This window comes from Leuresthes tenuis, unplaced genomic scaffold (genome assembly GCF_036924035.1).
Source record: "Leuresthes tenuis unplaced genomic scaffold, fLeuTen1.0.hap1 SCAF_14, whole genome shotgun sequence".
Classification (NCBI taxonomy): Eukaryota; Metazoa; Chordata; class Actinopteri; order Atheriniformes; family Atherinopsidae; genus Leuresthes; species Leuresthes tenuis.
In genome coordinates this window covers 4,684,635-4,711,902 of record NW_027325368.1, presented here as the reverse complement: position 1 = coordinate 4,711,902, position 27,268 = coordinate 4,684,635, and the positions used below count along the sequence as shown (strand labels likewise).

The 27,268-nt window shown below is 39.9% G+C and overlaps 1 protein-coding gene across 1 annotated transcript; it reads left to right on the top strand.

Annotated features, from left to right (window-relative positions):
* Nucleotides 1-7,312: 7,312 nt before the first annotated feature.
* On the top strand, nucleotides 7,313-15,833 carry LOC140268273 (Krueppel-like factor 6). Its single transcript, XM_072363039.1, has 4 exons — nucleotides 7,313-7,624; nucleotides 9,826-10,408; nucleotides 11,292-11,415; nucleotides 12,923-15,833. The coding sequence occupies exons 1-4, from the start codon at nucleotides 7,523-7,525 to the stop codon at nucleotides 12,972-12,974; spliced, it is 861 nt and encodes a 286-aa protein (XP_072219140.1). The 5' UTR covers nucleotides 7,313-7,522; the 3' UTR covers nucleotides 12,975-15,833.
* The last annotated feature ends 11,435 nt before the right edge of the window (nucleotides 15,834-27,268 follow it).

The following is a 27,268-nucleotide window of genomic DNA, read 5'->3' as shown; positions in this document are numbered from 1 at the left end:
TCTACAACCGCTATCTTTGCTTGTAATGTAAAAATGTCCACAACGCACCATCAGAGGTTAGACCTCTGGAAATCATTGAGATTTTAAAGACGGAAGCAATATTGGACAAAGGTCTGCGGAGCATCAATTAAGTACAATGCAGCAATGAATCTGAACACCTGATGAGACATACTGGTGAAATACCTGGACGCTAATACAGTTAACACAAGCAAGAACAATGACAACACATAAGATAAAGATACAACCACAACTCAGCCAAAACTCAGCCAAGTTAATGGTAATTCCAGCATGTATTGCCCGATGTAGTACAAAGGATTTATGATCTTACAGTGTGACTGGAAGTGCCATTTTGCTCACATGGTACTGTACAGGCACTGGACCTGAGTTAAAAGATGCCAACTAAGCAATATTTCACCAATAATCACGTTCATGTTGTGTTTCAAAGTAAAGGACAAAGTCAACTAACAAACACAGTTTCTTTGTGTGCCATGAAGACCCCAAAAATACTTGTAATTCCCTGGTCTTTGGCTGAATAAGTCTATCTAAAGAGAGTTAATCAAAGTCACATTTATAGAAATTTGTCATGTCATGTTTTGAGTTTTGTCTAGAGATTTATTGTTATCCAGCTAAGCCGCACTTTTTGTTCATTTTGTAAATAAATCAAGTTTTTGCTTTAATATCTGCATCTGGGTCCTACCTCATCCACGTCACAACCCCCATCCAACCGGTTGTGACAAAATTGCTATCAGACTGGCTGCATCGCTCTAAAAAAACAAATAATTCTGACGTATTGGCCATGAAACGTATCATATCTCATGTATCTAGATATGGATCAAATCGTCTCACAAGGGAGAGGTAAACATCCCTAAAATATATTGATGTAGTTAAAGCGACCTAAGCCAGGTCTGTCTCCCAACTTGTCAAATTTACATGCTTAGTATGACAGTGTAACACACTCAGTAGCCAATTGTTTGACATCTTTGACCTTGCAGTGTTAATTTAAGAAAGGTTGACCTTTTACTAACCTTAACCAAACGTGCCTAAGCTAAACCGAAACACAAGAAAAAGGAAAGATGGAAGATGGTCCAACAGGAGAGTCAAACTCTTAGGTGAAAGTGAGAGTTATGAGGCTTACGCCATCCACCACCCTTCCTGCTCCCTTCTGAAGACTTTGTAAGTCCTTAGAAAATTAAACATCTGTTGTCTTGAAAATAACTAGTGTTTCATTTCCTCTTGTGCACACCGTTTAGGGCCAAGGATATGAACACACACACAAATACAACAGAAAGAAGAGTCGCTCCTGGATTTGTTTATGCCAGAACAACAAGACACGATTAAAGTGTCTGCTAAGATACGTTTGGACTTGTTGCAGATGCTGAGACAGATTTCCTGGCAGAACCTGGTTGATTTGGCTAAATGATGCTAACCCTTGCTGACACACTGAGGAGGGAATTTGGCATTCTGATGATGATGATGATGAATGGTTTGAGAAAAAATAAGAATGAAGGAAAAACACGTGTTTATTACTGTTACCATGACGATGATGGACCATTGTTTGTTTTCTGTTTCATTCAGAAAGTCCAGGTTTCATATTACAGCGACTGTCTCGCCACCTTACGCACCATGACAACCGTTGTCATGACAAGGGGAGTCCCCTGTTTTAACCTAACAATCATCGTAACCACGTTGTTTTTGTGCCTGCACCAAAATTATCTCCACTGGTTGTTCAGCATGTGCTGCTTTATTTGTTTTAAATGATTCTTTATGTTTGGTTTACACTCACCATTCTCCTTCATTTTCAGACCATCACATAAACATCACTTAAGATCTTTTCTGTTCCTCGTAAAACAAAAGTGAAACGGAGACTGCTTACTCATGGCTAGTGGTCACATTCGCATTCACTCAGGTCATCCAATACTGTTGGATTGCTAGCAGTTGAAAACTTGTTCAATAGCACTTTAAGGGCAAGTGTTGTGTTAAGAGAAGAGTCTGTCTCATTCAGTTTTTTTCAGGATTCAAAGAAGCATTCCAGTCATAGTCGTCTCCTGAAAACACTTCATCTGTTAGACAGGAAAACATTCCCTTTAGTGACTGAAGTCTTATGATTCTGATTCATCCTCAGAGCATCAAAACCTAAGATCAGTACAACATGTGATGCAATGAGCCAATTAAATTAAGTCTGCGTGTATTTGCCGCAGAGTAACTCCACAGAGTTTTGCTCATTGTGCCCTCTCTGTGCTTTAACGTACTGTACTTTCCTTCACTCTGAATAGCTTTGCATTTTGATGAGACTCAAAGAACAGGCAGTTGGGGGCCCCACACTGAATATGTTAGCAAAATTAACTCTCACATGCATCTAAATCATTTTCCGACCAAATGGCATATATTTGCAAGACAATCAATCACAAACACAGACACAACATGCACAGCTTCTAAATGATTGTCATTTGTTATTATGCTATCTGACTTTTTGTTCTCAATAGCAACAACAAAGCTCCTTAGCCTAATTGCAGCCGTGGATTTCTAATCAGGGACTAGATGCTGTTTGCAAATGAAGAACTGGCCATTATCTGCTGTGCAAAGAATTTGAGGACAGTTAATTAAAAGTGAGTGACCACATTTGGCAACATTTCCAAATGTAGGATTTTTAACTGTGTGGAGAGCAGCAGGGAGCTGTTTTTCTCTGCTTGTTCTTTTTCTGTTTCAACTTCCCAAAAAAGCTTTGCAGCTGTTGTACGTCATACAAAAGCTTATTAGACAGTGTTCAGGTAGTAGTTTTGGCCTGAAAATAAAATGTATAGCAATAAAAAGCCTGCATGTTATATGGAGGATGTTTTCTCATCTTCTCTTTTATGTATGTGCTTTGTTCTTCTCCAGAAGACAATTTCATGCCATAAAAAGCGTGTAGTATGTATGACCCATTCAGATACACACAAACATTAACTGCCCCGTACACATCTGTGCTGCTTATCTGCATGCTGTATCTATTCAATATTTTGTTGCTATGGATTCATGATATCACAGATTGGCATCACATGTGCCTCACCACAAACAGCAGCCGTGCTTCAGGATAACTCTCGGGGTTGTGTACAGTCCTATGACTCATGTTATCTTTGCATCAGTGTCAACCACTTTGAAAACAACATGTGCAGGAAATGGTTTTGATGACACAGGTTCAGAGATGATAAATACAGACTTTTGTGGAAGGAGATTTTTGTGATGACAGAAGTGTCACTTTAAAATTATAAGTTGAAGAACTATCGTGCATTCTTGAGGTTACAGAAACACACTGACGTGAGTTTCATTTCTCGGGCTGACAAAGGAACGCTATGGCAGCAATAAGTGGAGGAAGTTGGGTAAAAATGCAGAATGCACGTTATTTCTGGCTTTACAAAAATAAAATGCTTCCATAAAGTAAAGAGCCAGCAGACCTTCAACATGAATTAAAAATGTACTGAGTACTATGGCCTCTTTCCAAATTATGAGCAACTTTCTCAATGAACATTTATGTTTGGCTTTGTTCATCATTAGATTTTGTTATTTTACTTCCCTTTTATTTAACATTTTACTCTCTCTGCATGACTATTTACATGAGCTATCAGCTGTTTGTGAGATAGACGGATAGTAAACATGATCAACACAAAAATAATCTCAATAAACCCAGTTAAAACTTAGTTGTGGTTGATCTTTCCTCTACGGCCAAAGCAGCTAACATGAGTTGAGATGGAGTGGGAGATTAAGGTACTAAAATGCAGAATACCATGAAGGAGATGAAGACTGGCGATACGGTTTCAACGCACTAAAGGCACTACCCGGCATAAGCTAAATACTGCAAACAGAACTGAAACAGAACAAAGACGTTAAAACTGACTGAATACAAGGAAACACGTAGGAACGAATTACACAGATGAGGGAAGGCAATCTGCAAACATACATGCAACTGAAAAGCAATAGTCTGGCAAGGAAGAAATTAAACTCAGAGTCATATATACTGAGGGAGCGATTAACAAATGGACAACAGGTGAGGCAATAAGAGAATGAAGCCAGGTGTGACAGAGAAGAGCAGAAGTAGAACAAGCAGACATGCACAAAGGAACAGGACAGGAAATAACTTAACACTGACTAACAAGACTGCTAAACTGGTGCAAAGAATCCAACCAAAACTGAACATAGAAATGACAGAAACTGGTCTTATTTTTATCCTCCTCCTAAAAATCACATTTCCCATTAGCGACTTCTCTGTTTCTTATAATCATGCATAACGCAACCTATACCAAAGCCTTAACAAGACACAGTGCATCTGAGTTTATTTGTTCTGCTGAATAACAGTTAGATTAAGACCAGATTTACTGTCATTTACACAACTTACATGAAACTTCTCCTCCGCTTTTATACACTGGAGCGGTGGAGGTGGGCAGCCATTCACAGCCCAAGGAGCATGGGGGTACAGTGCCTTGCTCAAGGGTATCTCGGTAGTGGCAAGGAGGTGGACTGACACCCCTCCAGCTGTCAGTTTCATCAATCTTTGAGTGACGAGAGTAGGAATCAAACTGCCAACCTTCTGGTTATTGGACGACCCACTAACCACTGAGCCATGGTGACAGTAGTATATTCATAACCAACTAAGTTTGATGTGATCAGCAACTAAGCCTGTCTCTTTTTTACAACTTTAAGGAGAAAGTTACCAAGTTCATTTAAATATAGTCAAATTCAATCCAATTCTAATCTAATTTAGTCCAATTTATTTGGATTCGGTTCAGTACGATCCACTCCAGTTGCTGGTACTCACAAAACGCCATTTCATAAAAAGGAACCTCACTAAGAAAACCAAGCGATCGCACTGAATCTTCACTTCGATTCAATTGCCTTTCATGAGCGTGCATGGTGGGCGACATGCAGGGCTGCAACAGAAGAGAGGACAAACTCCCTTTTAGCAGGAAAAGACCTCCAGCAGGACTAGACTGAGGGAGGGCAGCCATCTGCCTCGACTGGTTGGGGGGTGGATGACAGGACAGAGACACAAACAAACAAGCAAAAGGTACCTGCTGTGGGAAACAAGCAGGTTTTAACTTCAATAATGTAAGAGACAAATTGTTAATCATATGACGTCTCTCACAACACGATCTAAGCTCTGTCCATTGTACAGAAACCTATCAGTCACTAAAGTGCACGATTCCTATCAGTCTACAAAGCGCTTGTGATTGGGTGAATTTGTCTTGTCAATGATCTCCCAGGTGAAGAGAGATAATCTTGGTCTATATTTACTCATCACTTAATACTCAATAAATCTTGATACTTGGGTTTACATACAGGTGAATCCCCAAAAAGCTGTTTTATTACTCAAACTGAGTGTTTTGCATAAAAAATAAATAAAAAATAATGAAGATAGCACATATAGTTTGTCCTTTACTAGACTGTAAATTGTCTTTATTCCTCTCAGGTGCTTGTAAGATCAATAATGAGTCAGCATTGCTATCAGGAAACATGACGCTTCCCTTCAATTACTTATGATGTGTTCCACAGCAGGCCTCATCCATGTGCCCTCTGTCCCTCAAATTCATCCACTCATGACAGAATGCGATGCTGCTGAGGGCTGCAAATGTGCCCACTGCTGAGATCTCAACAAAAGAGACTCCACTGTGGAGGCGCTCGACCGGGCCCATGGGTCAAACAATGGCGCTCTGTTCCAAATATGTTGTTTGTCACATCGCCTGCCTTTAACTTGTCAATGGCGCTGTTGTTGCGCTTGACTTCAACTTTATCCCACATCTTATGCAACTGGATATGTAGTTTTACTCGTGTGTAATGTATATTTGACTACAGCAGCGCTATTAATAAGCTCATAAATGCTTTTGAGTGTGATGAAACACTGCTAACAGCTATGAGAGAGCTGAAACTGAACATTATCACAGCGTTTTAATGACTGTGTTTCTTGACAGGGAAGAGGACAGTTTAAGCCCTTGCCTACCAAAATGAAAGTTCAGTTCTTTTAGACCGTTTTTTTAACATTTTTTATCACATGTACTTTAAAGAGTATGAAATGATGAACTATGACACTTTTTACAAATGAGATTTTTATGCTAACAATGTAATAAAGCATGAAGCATAACTAACGTCAGGGACATAAATCTCTTCATACATCAAAATGTTGGTCTATTATCTCTGATTAATATTCATGTGTCTTTGATCTTGGTGGGGAAACACTGATCATCGCAAAGCAATGATCATTTACATTCAAAGGGGAAAGGGGGGTATATTTCTGGAAGCGAGCCAGTGTGTATTTTTAACATGTCATTCTAGAAGTGCGAGAGATATAGCGCCATCTTTTATTAGAAACTCTCACCATGCACCGTGGGTGGTCTACACTTTTATTTTATTTTTACTTCTTATTCTTACCGCTATTGCAGGAAACAAGTAAACCAGCAATGTGGTTTTCTGATCGTAACAGGGGATAGCGAGTCTGCTTTGCTGCAGAAATAAGCGCTCTAACAGAGAGAGCCACAGGTGATTCATATCACACAACACGCGCACACACTCGTGAATGCACATAGGTGCACATTATCTCCAAATAAAGCAAACTAGCCCCTCAAGCTGCTGCCGCTACAATAATATGCACCGCATTTTTGTTAACTGTCATCTTTATGGTGACTCTATTATCACTTAATAGCTTATAAAACTGGCTGCACTGCTACGGAGAGACTCATAATAATCCTCATAGATCTCCAGACGGCTATGAAAAGAAGAACTCTTATCAGATTTGTTTCACAGACCAGAGAAATTGGTCGGACTTTTGATGATCCCCCTGAGGTTGCAGGCGCCTCGGAATATTGTTGGCATGATTTGAGCTTCACATACACGGGACTAACTTGAGTTTTTTTTCATTGCAAGCTTCTACTTCTTAACACACGGCTGAAATTGGCATGGGAGGAGACGTAAGAGGTGCATGTGTGGTGAAATAACGACAGTCAAAAATTCTATTTAGAGACAGAGAGCTGCCGGTCGCCAGCGCATCCGACGGAGAAGCAGCTCATCTCTGACATGGTGCAAAACTCAACTTCCTCGTTGTGGTACGAGAGTGGTTTGGAATATATAGCACTCTAAAAATAGTGCGGTTTTACCCCAATGAGAGCTGAGGAAACTTCAAGCCATGCACCAATCACAGCACAAAAAATGAGTAGACTCTCCCACAGCATTGGCCGGGAGTAGTTAGGTAGGCGGGTGGTAAGCTCCTGCGAGTTGATTGGATAACGTGCCGAAACGTACTGTAATCACATGGGGGTGGGTTTGTCTGTAATTTTGAATCGGGGGGGAAGTTTACAGTGCGCTGACGGACTTTTAGTGAGTTCAGTGTTGTGCGCTCTCAGTGCGTCACACGCTCAGAACCTCCACTGGAAGTAGACGGCTGCAGACTATCATACATGCGCATACAGCGAAGAGTCCAGCTTCTATCTGATTACAGCGAGCTGCTTTTTCATTACAAGTTTGAATTCGCTTCTACTTGTCTCTGAATCTCAGGAGTGAAATGGATGTCATTCCTATGTGTAGCATCTTCCAGGAGCTCCAAATTGTGCACGACACGGGATACTTTTCAGCTTTACCATCTCTGGAAGAGTACTGGCAGCAGGTAAGGAGTTATTCCATCCACATGAACCCACAGCTTGACAGAGAGTCCCGCTGCTCGTGCGTAATTGTTTAACAAGTGCGAGGAATTTGGGTTATTCACTTGTGCAAATGGGACAGTTGTTTCTGTCTGTCTGCATTTGAAGTAGAGCGACAGTAATTAGGATGTCCCGTGTTAAAACTCCGCATGTTTTTAGTTTGTGGGGAAGTGATGCAAGTTCCTTCACTAACGCTTCCCTGTAAAAGGAATTTACAAAACCAAAAATAAAAATATTTCGCTCATACAGCGTGTCTCTAAAAACTATTAACTGCAAACGTCATGTCATACCCTCTGATGAATTAAACATTGCTGACATTTCCCTGACAATTATCTGAATTATTATTCCTTTGACTGTTTTCGTATGTTACAACATGTCTAATATTGTTCTGTGGTGCTTTGCTGGTAAAAGCAGCACCGTGGATCGTTTCGGCTCATGCCTGCAGGTTGTAGAGGCGCATCGGCATGTGATAAAATAAAAACACGCTGTGTTTCAGATTTAGTGACTGAATGGTGAGTCGTGCGTCTTTGCGCGTATCGCCACCTCCTCCTTCTCCTCTGTCACTGCCTCTCTGTCTCTCGTTCCTCCTCTCTCTTACGCGCACGCGCGCACACACGAGACTGACAGACTGAGAGAGAGAATGACAGAGACTGATTTCTGTTCCAGTTTGGCTCAACCAAGCAGCCCCTGGATGACAGAACAGTAGGTTGAGTTTTAGTCTGGAAACGAAGGGAGGGCGAAAGTGTCTTCTTGTTCGGGTTGGGAAATGAAATGAATTGGCTTCGGTCTCTTCTTCTGTCTCTCGTTTATCAGATCTTTTCAGGCTTCGTTCCAAGTCGCCCTCCCAGGCATTTAAAGCTCGCCTGGGATTTATCCAGCACTGCTGACGAGAGGCATTTGAATTCATTTCGCTTTCCCTTCCCAACTTACTCCCACTGTATTTCTAATTTAAACATAAAGAGTGCTAATAACGACCTCTTCGGGTATTTTATGAAATAATTAATAAATTCCATCTTATCATAAGATTAAATGTGTTTCTAACATATTGATACCTTAACATTCTTTATGGTTATTTTCCATCCATGATAGAAATGAAACATTAAAAACATTCTGCTCTTCAGGATGCTCATTCTCTCATTATTTTATTGTTTTTCTGTAAAATATATCAACATTGCAAAGTATGTTAGTCTTCACACTTTTTAGAAATTATTCAGTGATGTAGCTTGGTTGGGTTCCTCAACTTTGATGTTGTCCTCAGCTCAACCAAAGAGGGAAACCTCAAGTGGTTAAACCTCAGTTTGTCACCAGGTGACTAAATGATCTGTCATATTTGTCACAGTCACAACTGCTTTATTTAGTTCCATTACACTAACATTTTAGAGAGTATTGGAAAGCGCTTCATCAGGAAACTGCACAGGCCTGTAAGCGGCTTTCATATCTGGCCTGCGCTTGTTGACTGCAGAGGGTAAAGGAAGTGCTCTCTCACTTCCTTTTCACACAAAATAGACCCACAATTCACAGTGGCTGTTGCAGTATTCATGCCAGGCTTTTTATGGACCCCCACGAACCAGACCCCCCTCCCCCCACCTCAGTCCCTGGTGTGCTATGTTATTTCTAGCGATGCCTCCAAATGCATTATTAAATCCACATTATGTTGAATAATTGATAGATTTAAAAGATCTACAAGCACTTCTCTAACCCAAAGAGGGAGCTCTGTAGCATATGTAAATTTCATGACCAACCTCATCACGCACCTACACACACACACTCACACACTTTGCACACATGCAAAACCATGCATTTGCTTGCGGGTAAAAGCACCTTGTTCTTGCATGATCTCGGGAGGATATGTGGTTCTTGTAATCCTCCTCGATATGTCCTCAGAGGGCACCCTTAGAGTGCACTTGACTATCCTCTGCATAGGACATTGTGTCTTGCCTTATTTCTGCAGACAGAGAAGTGGTGTTACAGTGTCACAGCATTTCCCCCTCATGCTGCTGCAGCTAAGAATAAACACACTGCATGGAGAACATTAGGATTTCCTGTAAAAACAAATGACTTTTTTGGTGGTTTTGGGGACTTTCCGGTTGGGCCGATGAGTTATGTTACAGAACTTGAGCTCTGTACAGCAGTAGACTCACTGCTATCTTGTTTTCTCTCCACACAGACATGCCTCGAGCTGGAGAGATACCTCCAGAGCGAGCCCTATGTCTCAGCCACAGACCTCAAATTTGAGAACCAGGAGGACCTGTGGAGCAAGCTTTTGCTCGCCTGTGGGGACAAGTCGAATGAGTCGGACCCAAAGATCCCCCACATCAAGGAGGAGGAAGACAATCAGGACAACCAGCACCTTGATGTTGGTGGCTTCAACTCTGACTCCAGCAGCGAGGCCTCGGACAGTTCTGAAGAGCTCTCCCCCACCCTCGACTTCTCCTCCAACTCTTTGACTGATATTCTGGGTGACAACGGTGAAGACCTGGGCTCTGCCATCATCAGCACACCTCCGTCCTCACCTGAGCTTGGCAAGGAGGGCTCTGTTGCCCAGGTGTGGAGTGGGATACAGACTGTGCTCCACACGCCTGGGAAAATAAGGACTGGGGGCATGGAGAGGACCCTGGAAAGGTCTGGGCTGACCAGCGGGGAGGCATCACCTGATGGCAGGAGGCGGGTGCACAGGTGTCACTTCAACGGATGCAGAAAAGTGTATACAAAGAGCTCGCACCTCAAAGCACACCAGCGCACGCACACAGGTAAATATGCCTCACAGCAAATATGGCGTAACTGCAGGTGAAATAAACCTGGATCTAGATTTCTCTGTCAAATTCTTGAAATTACTCCCACATACTTTGAATAGTTTGTCAGGAGGAATGCCCTCAAGTGTGACCTAATTCACACAGTGGAACGTGACTTCATGCAGGGGGGAGGGGAGAATGTACGAGGGAGGGACGGAAGGGGGAGGGACGTTCTTTTGTGGCCAAGCAGCACCCAGAGGAAAACAAATCAACAGTTCTCAGATTTCACCCTGGGAAAAGACTCAGAAACTCACCCGTTTGCATTCAGTTTCAAGAGGGAACATATGAGGTAGAGAGAAATTATGGGAAGATGACATTTGCAGTGTTTTGTTGGGAGTTCAAATGTGAGCGGTTTCCCTCGTCACCTCTGAACTCTGCCAGGCTGTTTACAGCTGTGCCGCCTATTAGCAGAGGAAGTCGCATTCCTCACATCTTTCTCTGACCATGTTAGCCACATGGTTAATGGTCTTCAGAGCCATTAGGAACAGTCTCTGTTTTTTTCAAGCAGCTCTCACCCATTACATAAGCCTTCCACTCAAGCACAGCTACATACCACAGATCTTGAGACTCACAAGGTTGTTTTTCTCCTCAACTTACAGTAGTCAGCCCATTCCACTTAGGATCATACTTCTCATAAATCAGCATTGTATCAGCTGTTCCACCGCAAATATTGGCTCATATTTGAGGGGTTTTAAATGTTAGATATAAGGATGTAGAAATGCTTTACAGCGAACTTGGAGATATCACTTGTTGAGACACAAGCAAGAACTTTTGAACTCTGATATATACAACCCCTCCTTAAGGTTTTTTTCTTTTCTTTTTGGTCTTCTTATTTGATTAGGTGAGAAGCCTTACAGGTGTTCATGGGAGGGCTGCGACTGGCGCTTTGCACGAAGTGATGAACTCACCCGACACTTCAGGAAGCACACTGGAGCGAAGCCATTCAAATGTAGTCACTGCGACAGGTAAGAGTGTTGGACAGTCAGTAAATGGTCATAAGTCATGGTCATGGTCCCTGGTGGGAAACTTAGTTTGCAGACAGGTCACCAAAAAAAACATTAACAAGAAACAATAATATATTATAGAAAAAAATATATATTTCCATTCATCACAATACTAGGACATAATAGTTTTGTTCTGGCAAAAATGTATGTCAAACAGAGCACTTTGAATTATGGTTTCATTTCACGCTCTTTAAATTATTTCCAGTATATAGAAACACTATAATGAAGCACTGATCTTCTTCCAATTACTTCTGGTGACAAGCGCTCCCTCGCTAACAAAGACCATAACAAATTAGTTGATCAAAATGACATGCTGAGTGGAGGGATGAATAAGGGCAAAGGATGGACTGATGGAGCAGGGCCAAGGCTGACGATCAAAGAGGGACTGTGGAAAGACGGGAGTCAGAAGCTCAGGGAAGTGAGACTGATCATCTAATTTGGATCATTGAGCGCTTTCAAATAGCTGAGGTAGGAACAACTTTCAGAAAAGTTCAGACGATACTAACTCAGCACAAGAAGAGCCATCAGTGTACGGTAGTTGGTCCAGAAGGCGTAGGTTCGTGCTGATTGTTCAAAAACATTAGTACAGTTTGGCAACTTGCGTAAATAGCTTGCACTGTTAATCCCACCCAAAAAAACTATTTAACTGTATAAAACAGACAATAGACAGACATTAAAGCCCAGGATTTTTAAGAATATATGCAAAGGAGGGAATGAAATATGATTATACTTTTGCACACCAACTGCTGGCCAGCAATTCTGCCTCATACCTTCCTGCCTTGATCGAGTTCTGTTTCATAAGTCTATTAATAGAACCTCTATTGAAATTTTGAGAGATACTGTTATTCCGGCACCAATTTTGCTTTGATATGAAATAATAACCAAAGGCATGTGACTCTACTGGGAATAAAGCTTTGCACATCCGCAGGAAAATGCATATACTGAAATATCAAACTCTGGATTTTATGGATCGCTGTAGTTCTCCAGAGAATTCCCGAGGTCCCTCCAGAGTGTCTACAGAACTGTTGGTTCTGCCTCTCGGTCAGAAGTAAACGGATAAACAGATGGCAAAAAGACTCCACAGCCAACACCGATGTTATTTCCATCTAAACAGAAAGCAACAGATAGATGTGGCAAATGAGAAAGGGCATTGCACTGTTTATTTCCCAGGTTTTAGACAACAAATAAAACAATTTAGCCTTAATTTCAATATTTTGTATCTTATAAATAAGGTTGGCAAAGGGATTAGTATCCCTATGAATGCCACTTTTTTGGCATAAATACACCAGTAGTGCTGTAATTTAAGATATAACTTTATTTAATGTGGTTTTATGTTTTCTTTTCTTCGACCGATTCTGTTGGAACAGAAAATGTAGAATTATATTTTAGAGAACTATATTTCAATATAATATATCCCGTTGTATGCAGATATCTTTCATCCAACTGAAAATCTTTTTTCCCCTCCCAGGTGTTTCTCCCGTTCTGACCACCTGGCGCTGCACATGAAGAGGCACATCTAAGATGGCCTCCATGTTGAGAGCTGTGAGGGATGATTCTGTTCGATTGTCCTGACCTGTTGGGGATCAGCGAGGCCGGTGTGTCCTGGGAGCGTTAACAGGGGCACCGCCATGTTCCAGTCAGTGGAAAAACATGAAGCAACGCAGGCTATTATTTGCACCATACTTAGTGCCTCCAACACCTCGCTGTGGAGAATGCTCTTGAAAGGCTTTTATGGAGGAGCAGGAGGGCAAAGAGAGAGACTTGGAAAAAAGAAAATGGGAAAAATCTCGGCTGAAGAAGTTGGGAAGAGACTCTTCTGTATGGTGTTCAACGCTTTTTTTCCTGGAGGATTATTGGACTCCGGGGGTGGGAGTGCCATTCCTCCATTGACAGTGTGTTTGCCTGTGTGCATGGGACTGTGAGTGCCTGTGACTGGATGCCTGTGCTGGCTTTATGGAGCGGATGGAGCTTGCATTGTGGAACTGCGAGTGAATGACATAGAGGGGGTGATGTTATACAAGGGAGGTTTTCTTTTTGAGGGGGGGTTATCTGTTGTCTCACTAAGAATGAATGCAAGCAAAAGGTTCTGTCTGTGTTGATTGAGTCTGTTCGCAGTGGCGGGGAGCAGGGGGTTGTTTGGTGGAGCAGATTTCCTAGTGGGTTCCCCCTTTCTGCCAGGAGGTGGAACGACAGCTCCCTGTCTAAAAGTGGGAGGTTGTTTTGTTTAGTGCAGCTATTAAATGTGCAATGTATTACGTAGCCTGTCTCAAAACCTACACGCTATAAAGCTCATTTTGTTGTCCATTGTGTAAGCCTTCTATCTTTAAAGAAAAAAGACAAAAAAACAATTGTACACAAACAGTTATTGCCATTATAACAGAAGTTGCATGGGATCGGGGGATGTGTCGCTCTCTTGTTTGCTTGTAGGACAACAGAATTCCATTCAAGAGCAGCTACCTTCATAATACTCAATATCATTGTATTGTACAAAAACACATAAGGCCGTCATTTTTTTTTCTTGAGAAGTTGGGGATACCACTATTGCTTAGCAACTGTCTTGATCATGGGATTTTTGTTCCTTTTTCTTCACATTTGCTTTTCTCTTTTGTTCTATCTGTAAATGCACTGTTGACCTTACTGATGCCTTATGTAAGTGGCCTTGTCCTGTTAAATAGATCACTCTCACACACACATGCACCAAACGGCCATTGCGAATGCAGTAGTGCATTATTGAATAGCTTTATAAAAGGCTCTGATCCATACACTTGCACCTATTTGCCATTTTCTCCTGCAACAGATTCCTCCAAACTCTTGAATATTAAAATGTACCATATATCAGCTTCATATTGACTGCCGTTTTTGCATATATGTGCATTCTTTGTTAAATATAACATAACTATATCAGAACAAAATCATATTCTTCAAAATGATCCAGCTCTGAGACAGAATTGTGGAGTACATGGAAAAGCAATTCACTTTTATAGTGTTTTACTACTATGTAGTACAAGTCCATATGGATGAAATGCAGATGAGCTGTAGCTTGCTGTCAAAGGTACAGAGCCTTGGAAACATGTTCTCATGAAATGTTGTGTGCACAGTCACCAACGTAGTGAATTTGAAATTTACAGCGAAGAAAACATTTACATCAGGGCCGTTTATATTAGTTGATGTGTCAAAAGCGTATGTTGTGGAGAGAAAAGGATGTGTCCTTGGAAGTAATGACAGCAGTCTCAATCGTGAGTCTGTTTCGATGTTGTGTGTTTTGTTTAGTCTCGCTCTCAATGTCAGTCAGTATCTTTCCTCACTTCTAGTTTCAACAACACATGATCTTACTTAACGGTACCAAAACCAGTCTGACCAGGTCAGCTTAGCTGCGCTGCAGGTCTACAGGTTTCTGTCTCGCTGTTGGTAAATTGATGTGGGACTGTACAAACGTCACTATATGCATGTTTTAACATAAATGACAGAAATTCAACACAGCTCCTCTGCGGACTGTTGGAATTTTCTGAATTCTTTTGAAATCCTTTCAGTTCATAATTGGAGTTGTTTCATCACCATTTTCCAAAATTAACATTCTCCTTTATTTTGCTTGTGTGCTGTTTTTGGAAGTGTTGAGAGAGAACGTCATTCATTCATTCATTCATTCATACTTGATGTCTGTCACTCTGTAGTCAACATCACAGGTAGCCTTGTGATAACACCTGTGCAGGTCAACTTGTTGTACATTAAAGAAATTCAGTTGTCAATGCTTCTTTTTACACTGAGAAATGTCAAAAATGCAAAGATATGTTACATTGTAAACTAAAGAGAATTTTGTAAGGAAGCTTCTATTTTGAATGGGTATGGGACCAAAAACAAGTGCAGTGTGTTGTTTCTAAATATGAAAGATAAAATGGTGAAGCATTATTGTAAAATAGATGCACTCCAACTTCCTTCATTTGCTTGTGTAACATCTTTGTTTTTTGGAGAAAATCAAAATAAGATTGAGCAATGTACATTTTGAAATGGCGCCGACACACGTGGCCTATCGTCTTTCAAGAAAAAAGAAAAAAAAAACTTTTCGGACACGAATTTTTCTGAACACTTGAATTGTCATAACCTTGCCCGTAAATTCTTTTATTTTTTTTATTTTCAATTAATATTTTTTATTTGTAATGTAATTTATGTTGTTTCTTTCACTCAATTTTTTTCAAAGACCTGCAAAGATGCCCTATGAGTTAGAGAAAATCTTTATTGGATAACCCTAGAAAATACGAGGCTCTATTTTTGTTCATTTTATGGCATAACAAGATTTTTTCATTTGAAATTGTTTTGTAAAATAGTTTCTGTATGAATGTATTTTTTATCGGAAAATGGATAAAAAGACTTTATTGGTTCTACATGTGTTTTTTGTTTTTCTTTCTCCTATAGCATGATACATACAGGTCGAATGGGAATTGTACATTTATGGGATATTCCATGGTTTCCCTGAGGAGAAATTACTTCCACCCCCTTTTTTTCCACATTAGGAGGTTAAAAAGTCAGGGTCATATGCAGGACTTTAGGATATTGGTTGGGGTTCGGCTACTAGAATTAGGACCACATTGTTAGATGGTAGTCATCCATAGTTCTTTTATTGGAAATCTTTACATTAAAGTTCTCACAGGGTGTCATTTGTCTGACAATAACAGCAACATTGCCTGGTGTCCTTTTGTGTTTATCTCCAGCTGGGTAGTTTTTCATAAAGGAGTAAGTAGTGCGTCTGTTGGGACTATGTTCAGTGGGAGAATAACACGTCTGGTGCTCAGTGAGTATTTGGAGGCACAGAGGAGTGATGTGTGACTGACTCTTCATGGTAATGAAAAACCATGTCACCCAGGGCTCAGTGTATCAACAACAATGAGGTTTTAGATTCACATACTGCCTACATCTGAACTAAAAATACAAGGAATATAAGTAAACAGATCACTTTTAGCTGCTCATACGTGCTGATGTAAGGTCAGGAGTCCTTGGCATCTCATCGTAATGCAAATGGTGTCCCTTTTGTCTAGCTATTTCTCCAGTGGCTATGATAATGATCTACACCAGCGTCTTGATGGATGAGCAAATCTCACGATCGACAAAGTGCACAATTAGAGAATTGTTGGACACTAATGTTCCCTCAAAACAGGGAACCCTAGACTTGATTTTCCAAGGGACTCAACTTATTTTGCCTGGACTATAAAACTTTCCAACTTCAAAGTGTGACAAATAGACATAATTATGCTGATATATTGCATCAATTTCATTACATTATACACAATATGTATATTAAAAAAAAAGAACAACCATAGTGATTACACTATGCTTAATGGGCTTTTAACTGCACGTGCCATCATTCTGTGCCAATATATGATATTAAAAACATAAGGCCAAATGTAAAATAATGACTGAAATAAATCAATTAAAATATTACCAACAGAGTGATGTTTAATGCTACTTTACACACTATTCTGATGGTTCAGCAAATGGAAGAACAGGAGCTACATTAAAGCTTTAACCGGACTGTCTTATGATGAAAATCGGATATCACTGGTGACAAAATTGCATCCACAACATAATATTATATCTTCTATGGCCAAAATAAACTGAGCAAAAGACAGGTCGATGAAAGCAAGGCAAGCATTATTAATATATTTCTTTCTCCATATTCTATTTTCATTTCACCTCTCTCCTTCACGTCAGGCTTTTCATTTCCTCTCATCTAATTCATAACAAACATGCGCTGCCCCTGTAGTTTCACGGTCTACACTCTTACTTAACTTTATATAAAACATAAATCAAATCATCACATTTTAATTCACCGACTGGTAATTTCAGTGTCTGTGCAGACGCTGACTTCCCAACATCAAGACTGAACTCCGCCTGCATGAAATGGACATTGATGCATGGGACAATTTCTTGGCATATCGATGGCTAACACCAGTTGGAACAACTCATAATGACGTAACACAACTAGAGCAGGAAGGTATTAATCATCTGGTGTTATTCAAATAAACTGATTAGAGTTGTAGGCTGTAAGAAAATTTTTGGCATATTCATTGTGTCAGTTGTTAATGTTTTCAGTACATTGTTGTTTGTCATATTTGCAGTAAAAATGGTTTGAGTTTCAGTTAATTTGACGCTGACACAGTGAGTGAAATTGTTGTTCAGGAGTTACTTTTTAATTTTTCTTCCATAAGAAACTGAATCAGACTTTTTTTGTTGTTTTTTGGCAAATGTACGTGAATAAGATTGTGTGTACTTTTCCAACCTCTGGTCTGAAATCAATGATAAAAGCATTGATAAATGAATTTACCTCAGAGATGTTTTACATGTTTTTTGGTTCATTTTGAAAGAAAGTAATGAAGTCCACTTAAGGATGTTGGAGAAGGATAAAGGAAAAATTCATAGGACTTGCACTCAGGAGATTGTAGTCCCATGTTGCACCAATATTTTTTTAATGTCAAAGTTTAACTAAGCATTCTCCTCCTCAGTGCTCCATCTGAGACTCTGCACCCCAAATTGATTAAAGTGCAGCACCAAGATTAGCATTTGGGCTACATGTCCCAGCCCGATGTGGCATGGAAGTGGACCTCTTTTTATATAGGTGAAGCAAAACAGATGCTACAGTATCATCGGATACAATTTTTACTGGTTTATACTTATTCCCTTTTCCTGTTTAAATTATTATTTTTTTGGATGTAACAGCATTCCCAGATCTTGGAAAGTACTTTCTTGAGTAAAATTATATCAAAATAGATGTTTTAAATGTATTAAAATGGAACTATCCTGTAAATATTGTGACAGTATATATAGAAGCAGCTGGGCCACTAAAGACATGTAATCTTGGGAATGAAAAGAGTTTTTTTTATTTTATTTTAATCATCCTTTCAAATATATTAATAATCAGGATTTGCAATGGAAATCTTATCACAAGTTCAACATTTGAACAACAGTGTGAGCCTTGTGGAGGAATGTGCATTGTTAGGACAATCTGTTCCTCCTGTTCCAGCCAAGAGAGCAGAGTTTTCATCTTTCTCTCCAAGAAATGTATGCAAATTAAGTTGTGCCACAAACAAATCGTTGATAAGAGCTCTGCACACTACGTAGACAAATAGCCTCTTTATCTCCGATTTCAAACACAGAGTGCCTCAGCTTAAACGCTGCTCCACCGACCCTGCCATGCTCCATGCCCCAAAGCCTGTGAATAATTGAAGCACTCTCAAGAGGGTTTCTTTCTTTCTTTCTTTCTGTCTATATGTTCATTGATATTTTAATTCATCACAACATAAAGAAAACTGTGAAATAATAAAAAAAAGCGAATTAAAGAAATATCATGAAGAAGATTAGATTGAAAAAATCCTGTTTTTTCAGTCTAATCTTTAGAACAGCACCAGGAGGGCTACATTTCAATAATCTGCACACAGTTGGGTGTTTCCAGGTTTTAGGGAATTGACCACAATCTTCTCCCTCTGTCGATTATGTTGTAAGCAAGATAAAGACGTTTGTGTCAGTTAAATATTCATGAACGTGACACATTCAAATAGACCTTATTTTGTTCCTGCAGAGGTACTAGACTTCCCATGGTGCACAATTAGAAACAGGCATGGTGTGTTGGTGTGGTCAGTGTAGTAGAGAAAATGAATCACTTCCTCCACAGCAAACATGAATGTCAGTGCTTTTTTTGGAACTGATATATGGTCCAAGTCATGTGTATCAACCCCCATTCTTCTATTGTTTCATAAGAGATTCTCCAGACCTGCTGTTAATATGTAGCTTTAACTAGATGTATTTTAAACATACATAGTCTTAAAAACATGCCCTTTGGTATTGTATAAGAAAATCTATAAGTAAGCAAGTTTCAACAACAATAGACTGAACTGGAAATACATCACTGAGGCTTTCTTAAAAGAAGGTGCAGAGCACACTCTTTTTCTTGATGAAGCTTGGAACATTTAACACTTGCTGCATATCCTCTAAGTCAGTGGTGAAGAGGGCAATATGCTTTGCAGCTATCGGTAGGGCTGCAGGTACTTAAGGAAACTGAACTAACTGATAGAGAAAGGTGGGTTTTTTTGCCAGGGACTACTCTGGAGCCCCTGGAACTGACTGTGAACAGAAGATAAGTTGAACATAACTAAACATTATGGATTACAACGTAAAACCTCCTCAATACAGGGATATAACAACAGAGTGTGTTCAGTCAGAGGCTTCTTCAGAACTGCTGAATTCCATTTAGTTCAATTAATCCATCCATCCATTTTCTATACCCGCTTAATCCAATTCAGGGTCACAGAGGGGTGCTGGAGATCACACCCACTAGTGTGAGGCTGGGTCCACCCTGGACAGGTCACCAGTCCATCACAGGGCTCAGTTCGATTCAATTCCCTGAAACTTAGACATGAGTGGTTAAAAAAGCTTGCAGACAATGAATTATAAGTGAAGATCCAGGTTGTGATGGGAATGTAGTAGTGATGGTGGGGTCTGCGATAACAGCTTTGAGAGGCCTTCAAAGAGCAGTATTAGATATCTAATTGGCTCCTGGAACTAAGGTGGAAAGATAATTGATCAGATAGAGAGAATTTGCCAATGAGAAGGGCATGAAATGGAATTCAAAAAGCTTAAACTGAATGAGCCTGAAGACGGCAGTTTGTCTGGTCCAGTAGTTTCTCCACCTGTTTAGTTGTCATTCTTACTGTTTACTTTGGCTTTCACTCATGGTTTGGTTATGTTTAGGCATTAACTAACTGGTTAGAATTTGGAAAATATTGAATATAATCGTTAGCCTAGAAACAGACTCTCAAAATATCTTCTGCAGAAGACAAGCATGGTGGAGGCACAAAAAACCTCTGACTGAAACATTTTGAAAGTCACGCTGGGTGACAGGGAAAATAAATCTCATGTAAATGAACACATTCATTTAAATGTTGTTCTTCTTGCATGTTTTACTGTGGGATTGTTAGCATATGCACCATGGAGCAAATGAAAACTGAAAAATGACCTTAATATTAAAACTCTGGGGGAATTAATTTAATAATTTAAGAGCACCTCTACACTGTCACACAGCTGCCGTCCTGCCCCTGACATTCTGAGTGCTTCTCCCCTGGCAACAGCTGGCCTGTTGTCAGGACTTTAATAACGATGCTGTCATGAGTCCAACTCGCCCCAGTACAAGTCCAAACCCAGAAGATAATTTTCCATAATACATTTGTAAAATTACCTGGCTATTAAATAACATTTTCCAATGATAGTCGGTTTGAAGCCTCGGTTTGTCACACCACTCTTGTTGGAAATGATATTGCCTTGTATATTTTTAGTCCCATTTCATGCTTCAGTTCAATTTGAGAATGTCTTGAAAGGACTACATTTACCTTTAAGCCCCTCCATCACCACCCCGACCCCTCAAAATTTACCACTGGTCACTCACAATCCCCAAAACATGTACAAGATATCAGTATCTGTAGCTACAACTTATTACTTCAGCTTCTAATGCTGCAATAACTCAACTCCATTGCCCAATGTCGCCTAATTTGTGGGATTATTTCATATGCAGGCATCTACCGACCAACTTTTATCAACATATTCCAATATCTCCTGTTGGTTTAAAATTTCCCAGGTGATGGTTTGGCTTTGTTGGCAACCATTACACACACTGCTTATTGTTTTATTTGATATTCACATTTTTCCTGGTATCTCACAGAACCTGCATGGTAACTACTACATGAAGCAGCTTGAGTGAGATTTAAATCCCCAGCCTTGGCAGAGATAAAGCTTTACTCTATTTGAACACCTGCTCTGGTTGAAGCTCGAGAAAAAAAAAAAATTCAAATTCAGAGTTATCAGTGAGTGAATGAGAACATTCAAGGACGACCGGGAGAAGAAGATCTTCCCCATAGCAAGGTTTCACCACATGCACATATGTATACCCGTATATACACAAACACTCCTCCCCCCTTCAGAGCTCGCATCCCCTGTGGGGATGGAGGTTGGGGATGGGGGAGTTGCTTATTAGACGTGAAGCAAAGTGGAGGTCAGTGACCTCACTTGGGGATGGTAGCCTGTCAAACTCTTGTCACCTGGAAACCTTCTGGCTGCTTTTCGCTCATATTCGGCCACAAAAAGCTAAAAGCTGTCCAACTGCCAAAACAACTAATGGGAATTGTGCTGGTCTTCAGGGACTCATAATGCTTCTGCTTACATCAGGGTATTTACAGTAGCTGCTGTTTAGATCAGTTTGCTTAAAGAAAATGAGGATTAAATATCGAAGCTAAGGGCAGAGTGTTGGTTATTTTTGAATGATTAGACAAATGATTGAACCAATTTTGACCATTTGAGGTGTATGCTTTAAGATACACACATATATACAATGTACATACATGTCTTGGAACTTCGTATCATTAGTTTTTCCTAATATGTTCCGTCTTGTCAGCACCATCGGATATCTTGTGCTGGATAAAAACTTCTGTTTGATTTTGTGCAGTTAGGAAGCTGACGTCAGAAAGGAGGTTCATCACCACATTATCACAAACAAAAGAATGTGATAAGGGCAGAATGTGACTGACCACCCAGCGGCAACATAAAGCCCACAGAAGTGTCCTCATTCACAAGCATATGTGCTGCACTAAGAGCTGCACATCAAGGTGTTTGATGGACAATGGATAAAGGGAGGAGACCCCATGATTGTCTTATTATATTTTAAGATGTGCTTTACTCTAATGCTTAACAAGGCCTTATGAAGCGTGTGCTAAAATATTTTGTTTATTTTGCTCAAAACAGAACATAGCACATTCAGTGTCAATAAACAGAATAAATATTGCAGCTATATTATTGCTGCGTGGGCGTACTCGGGAATGGATAGTTTTTCCTGATCTCTATGTATTGACAGTGATGAAGAGGTCTGAAGGTTTGAGGGGGCTGCAACTTTGGCCGGACTATACGTTTGGCGCCTGATGGATTGGCATTCCTCAGCTTTCCTCCCCCTCAGATCCCCTATCCATGCCCCTACTTTCTCCTCCCCTCTGTGATGAACAAGCTCATTGCTATGGCACACTGATAAAAAGGTGGCCATTATCTTTTCACAACGCACTTTGAACTCCAACAAAGGAATCTACCTCTCCTCGTCCCCTCCTGCAGTTTATGTAATGCAGTTGTGGCATGGTGGAAAAGGTGGCCCCCTGCCAATGTTTATGGAATTTTCTTGTGTCATGATCACATGCACAGAATGCTAGCTTGTCAGTAAACCAAGTCTATCTCTATTTTTGTCCTGCTGTGAAGTTTGTGTCAACTTGGATGACAGTCTGTATGAGCCAGGTCTGTTTTATAGTGTTAATCCCCCAGCAATTCTCAATTGACACGTTTCAATGAATCTTTATGAATACATAAAGACACACATAAAAAGAAACTGACACACAGAAATCAATCAACACAAAATAAAAATAAAAACTTTGTTCGTAATACAGTGATCAGGGAGATGGATACACCTTTTGCAAATGGATTTAGACATAGCAAAGATTTTATTCTAAGAAAGATCACTTGAAGCGGCTGTTTCAGCTTCCGAAAAATAAAGGTTACCGTAAGTCTCTGATGAATAATCTGATGAGTAAAGCAGGAACTGGAAACATGCCTGAGGTAAATTGTGTTTTCTTTTTGGCCACTAGTGGCCTTTTAACATTATTAAATTATTCCACTTAGGGAAAAAGACAGGACAGTGGGCATAAGAGATGACATGCGGCACAAGTGTCACACAAGATGGGTCTCAATCTCTTACTGCAACAAGGACTGTCTGCCTGTTAGGTGCAAATTCTGAGCAACTTTTCAAAAGCTCGCTTCAAATCTATTCAACAACCTGACGGAAACACAACTAATGACATATATGCAAGATAGATAGAAAATACAAATTCAGTTTTTAAGTTACAAATCTAATTAAGGTATTAATAGATTAAACGAGCCACAGTTTCAGAACAGTAACCCATAAGAAAAACCTAAAGGGGCAACAAAGGGAGCAATGGGTTCACAAGTCTGTTAATGTGCCATTTCAGATGTTGTGACTTCCATTTTAGTGAGTTCTCCAGCAACAAACTAACCTCACTGATAGCCACAAACCAACAACAAGGGACAACTGCAACATGTTTAACCATAAACAGGAATCACATGTCATCAAAGAGAGGAGAGATTGTGTTATGTTTCTGCATTTTAAATACCTAACATCTTAAGATATCTCATGTCATGTGAAAAGGAAAGTGCATTCCTCCCAATTATAAACTTTTATGTAACAGGATAAAAAAGGATAATCTGGTCTTTAACAGGTCTCAAAATTAGGTAAATACAACCTCAGATAAATTACAACACATGCTCGAGCATGTCATAATGCAGTGTGTGGAAAAACTAAATGCATTTATTTACTGCTGTCACAGACATTTAGAGGATCTTAATGGATTAGTTAAATGCATTTGATGCTGCTCTTCAAATGCATTTATTTAATTGATCATCAGCAAGTGTGAGCGTCTCTAAAAAAGTTTGCTGGTTTATAGCATCCAGGCCTTTGTAAGTACAATAATAGTCCAATGAGAAGGAAAGACATCTTACAGAGACAGTTGTGCTGCTCATAAATCTGAGAAGAGTAATAAAGGGCAGTCACAAACAATTTGGAGATTATGATTCCACAATGAGAGAAAATTATTCACAAGTGAAAATTCTAAAGCTTGGCTGAAATGATCCCACCCACAGCAGCAAATCTACAACAGAATGCCTGAGACAGACAAGTCGAGGGTTATGAAATGGCCCAGATGAAGTCCAGACCTAAACCCGACTGACATTCTGTGACAGGACCTTCAGAGAACCCGCAAACCTAAAGAAGAGTGGGCCAAACAGAATTGAGGATGAACTGAAGATAGCAGTGCATACAGCATTTTGGCAACAGAGTGTGTCCTTGAGGTAGTTGTTTAGGCTTTATTTAGCAACAGGGTCTTGTGTCCTTAAAGTAATGCTAATCACTGCAATGGATGTTTTCAGCACACTAAGAAAAGAAGACAAGACGGAGGAGCATTTTTAATACATTAGAGCCAAGTGAGTCACTCCTTTCAGCTCAACCTTTACAGCTTATCTTTACTGCAGAAAAAGATGGGTTTTTGACAGCTAAGGGGAATACGGATATATCCCATCCCAAATCTGCATGCTAAACCTTTTGACCAACACCTGCAGTATTAGTTCAGGTAAAACTGTGTGCTTGAAATTGAAAACACCCCATTGTGTTGAGTCTTCATCAAGGTCACTGCAACTTTTCTCTCCTTGTTCACAAAAAGAATCTGCAAACACATCCCAAATCACCACACACACACACACACACACAGGACAAACTCTCTTACACACTTGCACCTCTTTCCCTGAAGGTTTGCAAAGCCCTGTTTGAATTCACCTATCACCATGACAACTACTCTCTCTTTACTGGCTTTGCCCGTGGGAGGTTTTCGCCCAGCCTTTTCTAATTTCACACTGTGTGGATATCTCCATTCAGTAATTACAATCCCATCCATTCTCATTTTCCCTGTCCAGACAATGTGCCCTGGATATACACACAAAAAACATCTCTTGCCTCTGTACACACACGTGGACACACAAACCTCGTGGAAGCGCAGTTAAACACCCCTGTGGTCATGGACACACAACAGAAAATGAGGGAGTATGCATTTGTGAGTGTGCGAGAGAGATATGGCGGCAGAGAGACAGATGTGAACTGTCACAACTCTTAATTCACCAACGCACACAATTACATACAAGGGCATCACTCTCAAAATCCAATTACAAGCCGACCTGCAGTCTGTAAAGTTAGGATGATTTCTAAAAAGTTTATGATTGCAATATAACACTGATTCAAATCAATATCTGCAAACAGGCAACAACAGATAAGCAGTAAGAAGAGATGCAGAAATAGGTAGAAATGTTCTGCCAAGGGGGCATGATACCTCGTCCTTAAGCTAGGAAAGGCAGCTCAGACTCGTGAAGTAGTTATTGCCATATTTATTCATACCAAAAATAAAATCCCATAAGAGATGGAGACAAAGAGCATTCTTCTACTGATCTATACTTACATTACTTCAAAGAGGACAATGAGTTATTTACCATGGTGTGTAAAAAGTGGCTTTACTGCTAAAAAGTACATTTGATTTTATTCATTTAAATTTCACTTCATGACTTACCAGAAAGGTGCATCTTGGCAATGGTAGAGATGCACAGTGGGAGGAGTTATTCTGAGATAAAAGATGTTAAGTTTGTGGGTTGATATACCATCTGCAAACAGTGAAACAAGAACTACAGTAGCTAATTAAATACAAGCAGAAAAGTATATTACCCCAAATTAAAATGGAATTATGATGATAAAATCATAATATTTAACAAACTAAGAAATCAAATGAAAAAAACACAAGACAAATATGATATTTTAAACACATTTCACAAAAAAAAACTTGGATTGTTCATTGTATGTTATAACTAATGGTTTTTCTGTATTCATGTGTTGATATTTAGGTTATTTTGGATGCCTGCTAACATCTGGCAAACGAGCTACTGACGAAAACTTTTCTGTTGGCTTATTTGGATGCGTTTACATATAATTTGTTTACATGATAAACAAAAGGTATTAGAATTTCAGCCTCCTCTCACTCTGACAGTTTCTATTATGTCAGGACCCTTGAATGAATGAATGTTTTCACTGTGCTGGGTTGACCTGATAAAACTGTGTTTCAGAAACATTACCCGATGCATTGGATCGACATTATTACCAGACCAGCGTTGAAGAACTGCATGGGACTGAGAATGCATCGAGCATTAAGCCCTTTAAAATGGCTGAGCTCCTGCAGTATCTGAAGAGATCACATTCTGTTGGCTCCCCTTCTTCATGCAAGCAGTGGAAAACCTTGGGCTTTTGTGGAAGGTCTATTGTTCAAAAATAGAAACCATCAATCAGTAAGTTGAGAAACAACAACGAAAATCTTTTATAGTCGACAGACTTTAATAAAAAAAAAGGAATTCATGTTCAATAAAAATCTTTTGAAAGTCAACAAAAATAAGCTGCATAGAAATCCGTCTCCATAATAATTCCCTTCAGCCAAAATGTCTTAATGAAAAGATGCTTCTCAGTGAAACGCTTCCATTCTAACAGCACCAATGTCTTTTTTTCTTTTCTAAAGAGAACTGCTTGGTCAGTAGACGGTGCTTCAACAGTTGCTGAAATTCAACCTGCTCCAGAGTAGGTTCGATTTCCAGCATGTTGAACTTGAAGATGCCTCAATAAAAACACTAATCCTGCTTTTGTCGTTCAGATTCCACACACTTAAGGACATTACTGAACTTTTAAAACGTGTTCTTTCTTGAGCCAGCAAACTTTGTACATGAAAAAGGTTATAATGGGCAAAGCTTCTAAACCTGAAGTTCATGTCTGAATAATTTGCAAACACCGGAGGACACAGAACCTCTATTTGGAGTTCCAGTGGGATCAGAAGATTGCACATCATCATTTTCCATCAGGTACTGCAGGCCTAAATCCCAGTGCTTGTCGGTGATAAACTTTGATAATAGTGGTTATATAGCTTTAATTCTTTCATTACATCTATTACGCTGTCATCGCATGGAAGACAACTGTTTATTTATTTTTCATTTTTTGCAACTCAACCTGTTTTTAGTTGAAAAGTTCCAGTGATTGCACATAATTAAATGTAACAGGGTTCACCAAAGAGGCAACTTCCTCATCCTGAATGACAAAAGGTGGAAGGATGTGACCTCGAAATATCAGCTTATTTTCCCAAAACCCCCTTACTTC

Coding starts and splice junctions, on each gene's coding strand:
- LOC140268273 (XM_072363039.1), top strand. CDS start 7,523: ATGGATGTCATTCCTATGTGTAGCATCTTCCAGGAGCTCCAAATTGTG. Junction 7,625..9,825: donor TGGAAGAGTACTGGCAGCAG/GTAAGGAGTTAT, acceptor CTCTCCACACAG/ACATGCCTCGAGCTGGAGAG. Junction 10,409..11,291: donor ACACCAGCGCACGCACACAG/GTAAATATGCCT, acceptor TTATTTGATTAG/GTGAGAAGCCTTACAGGTGT.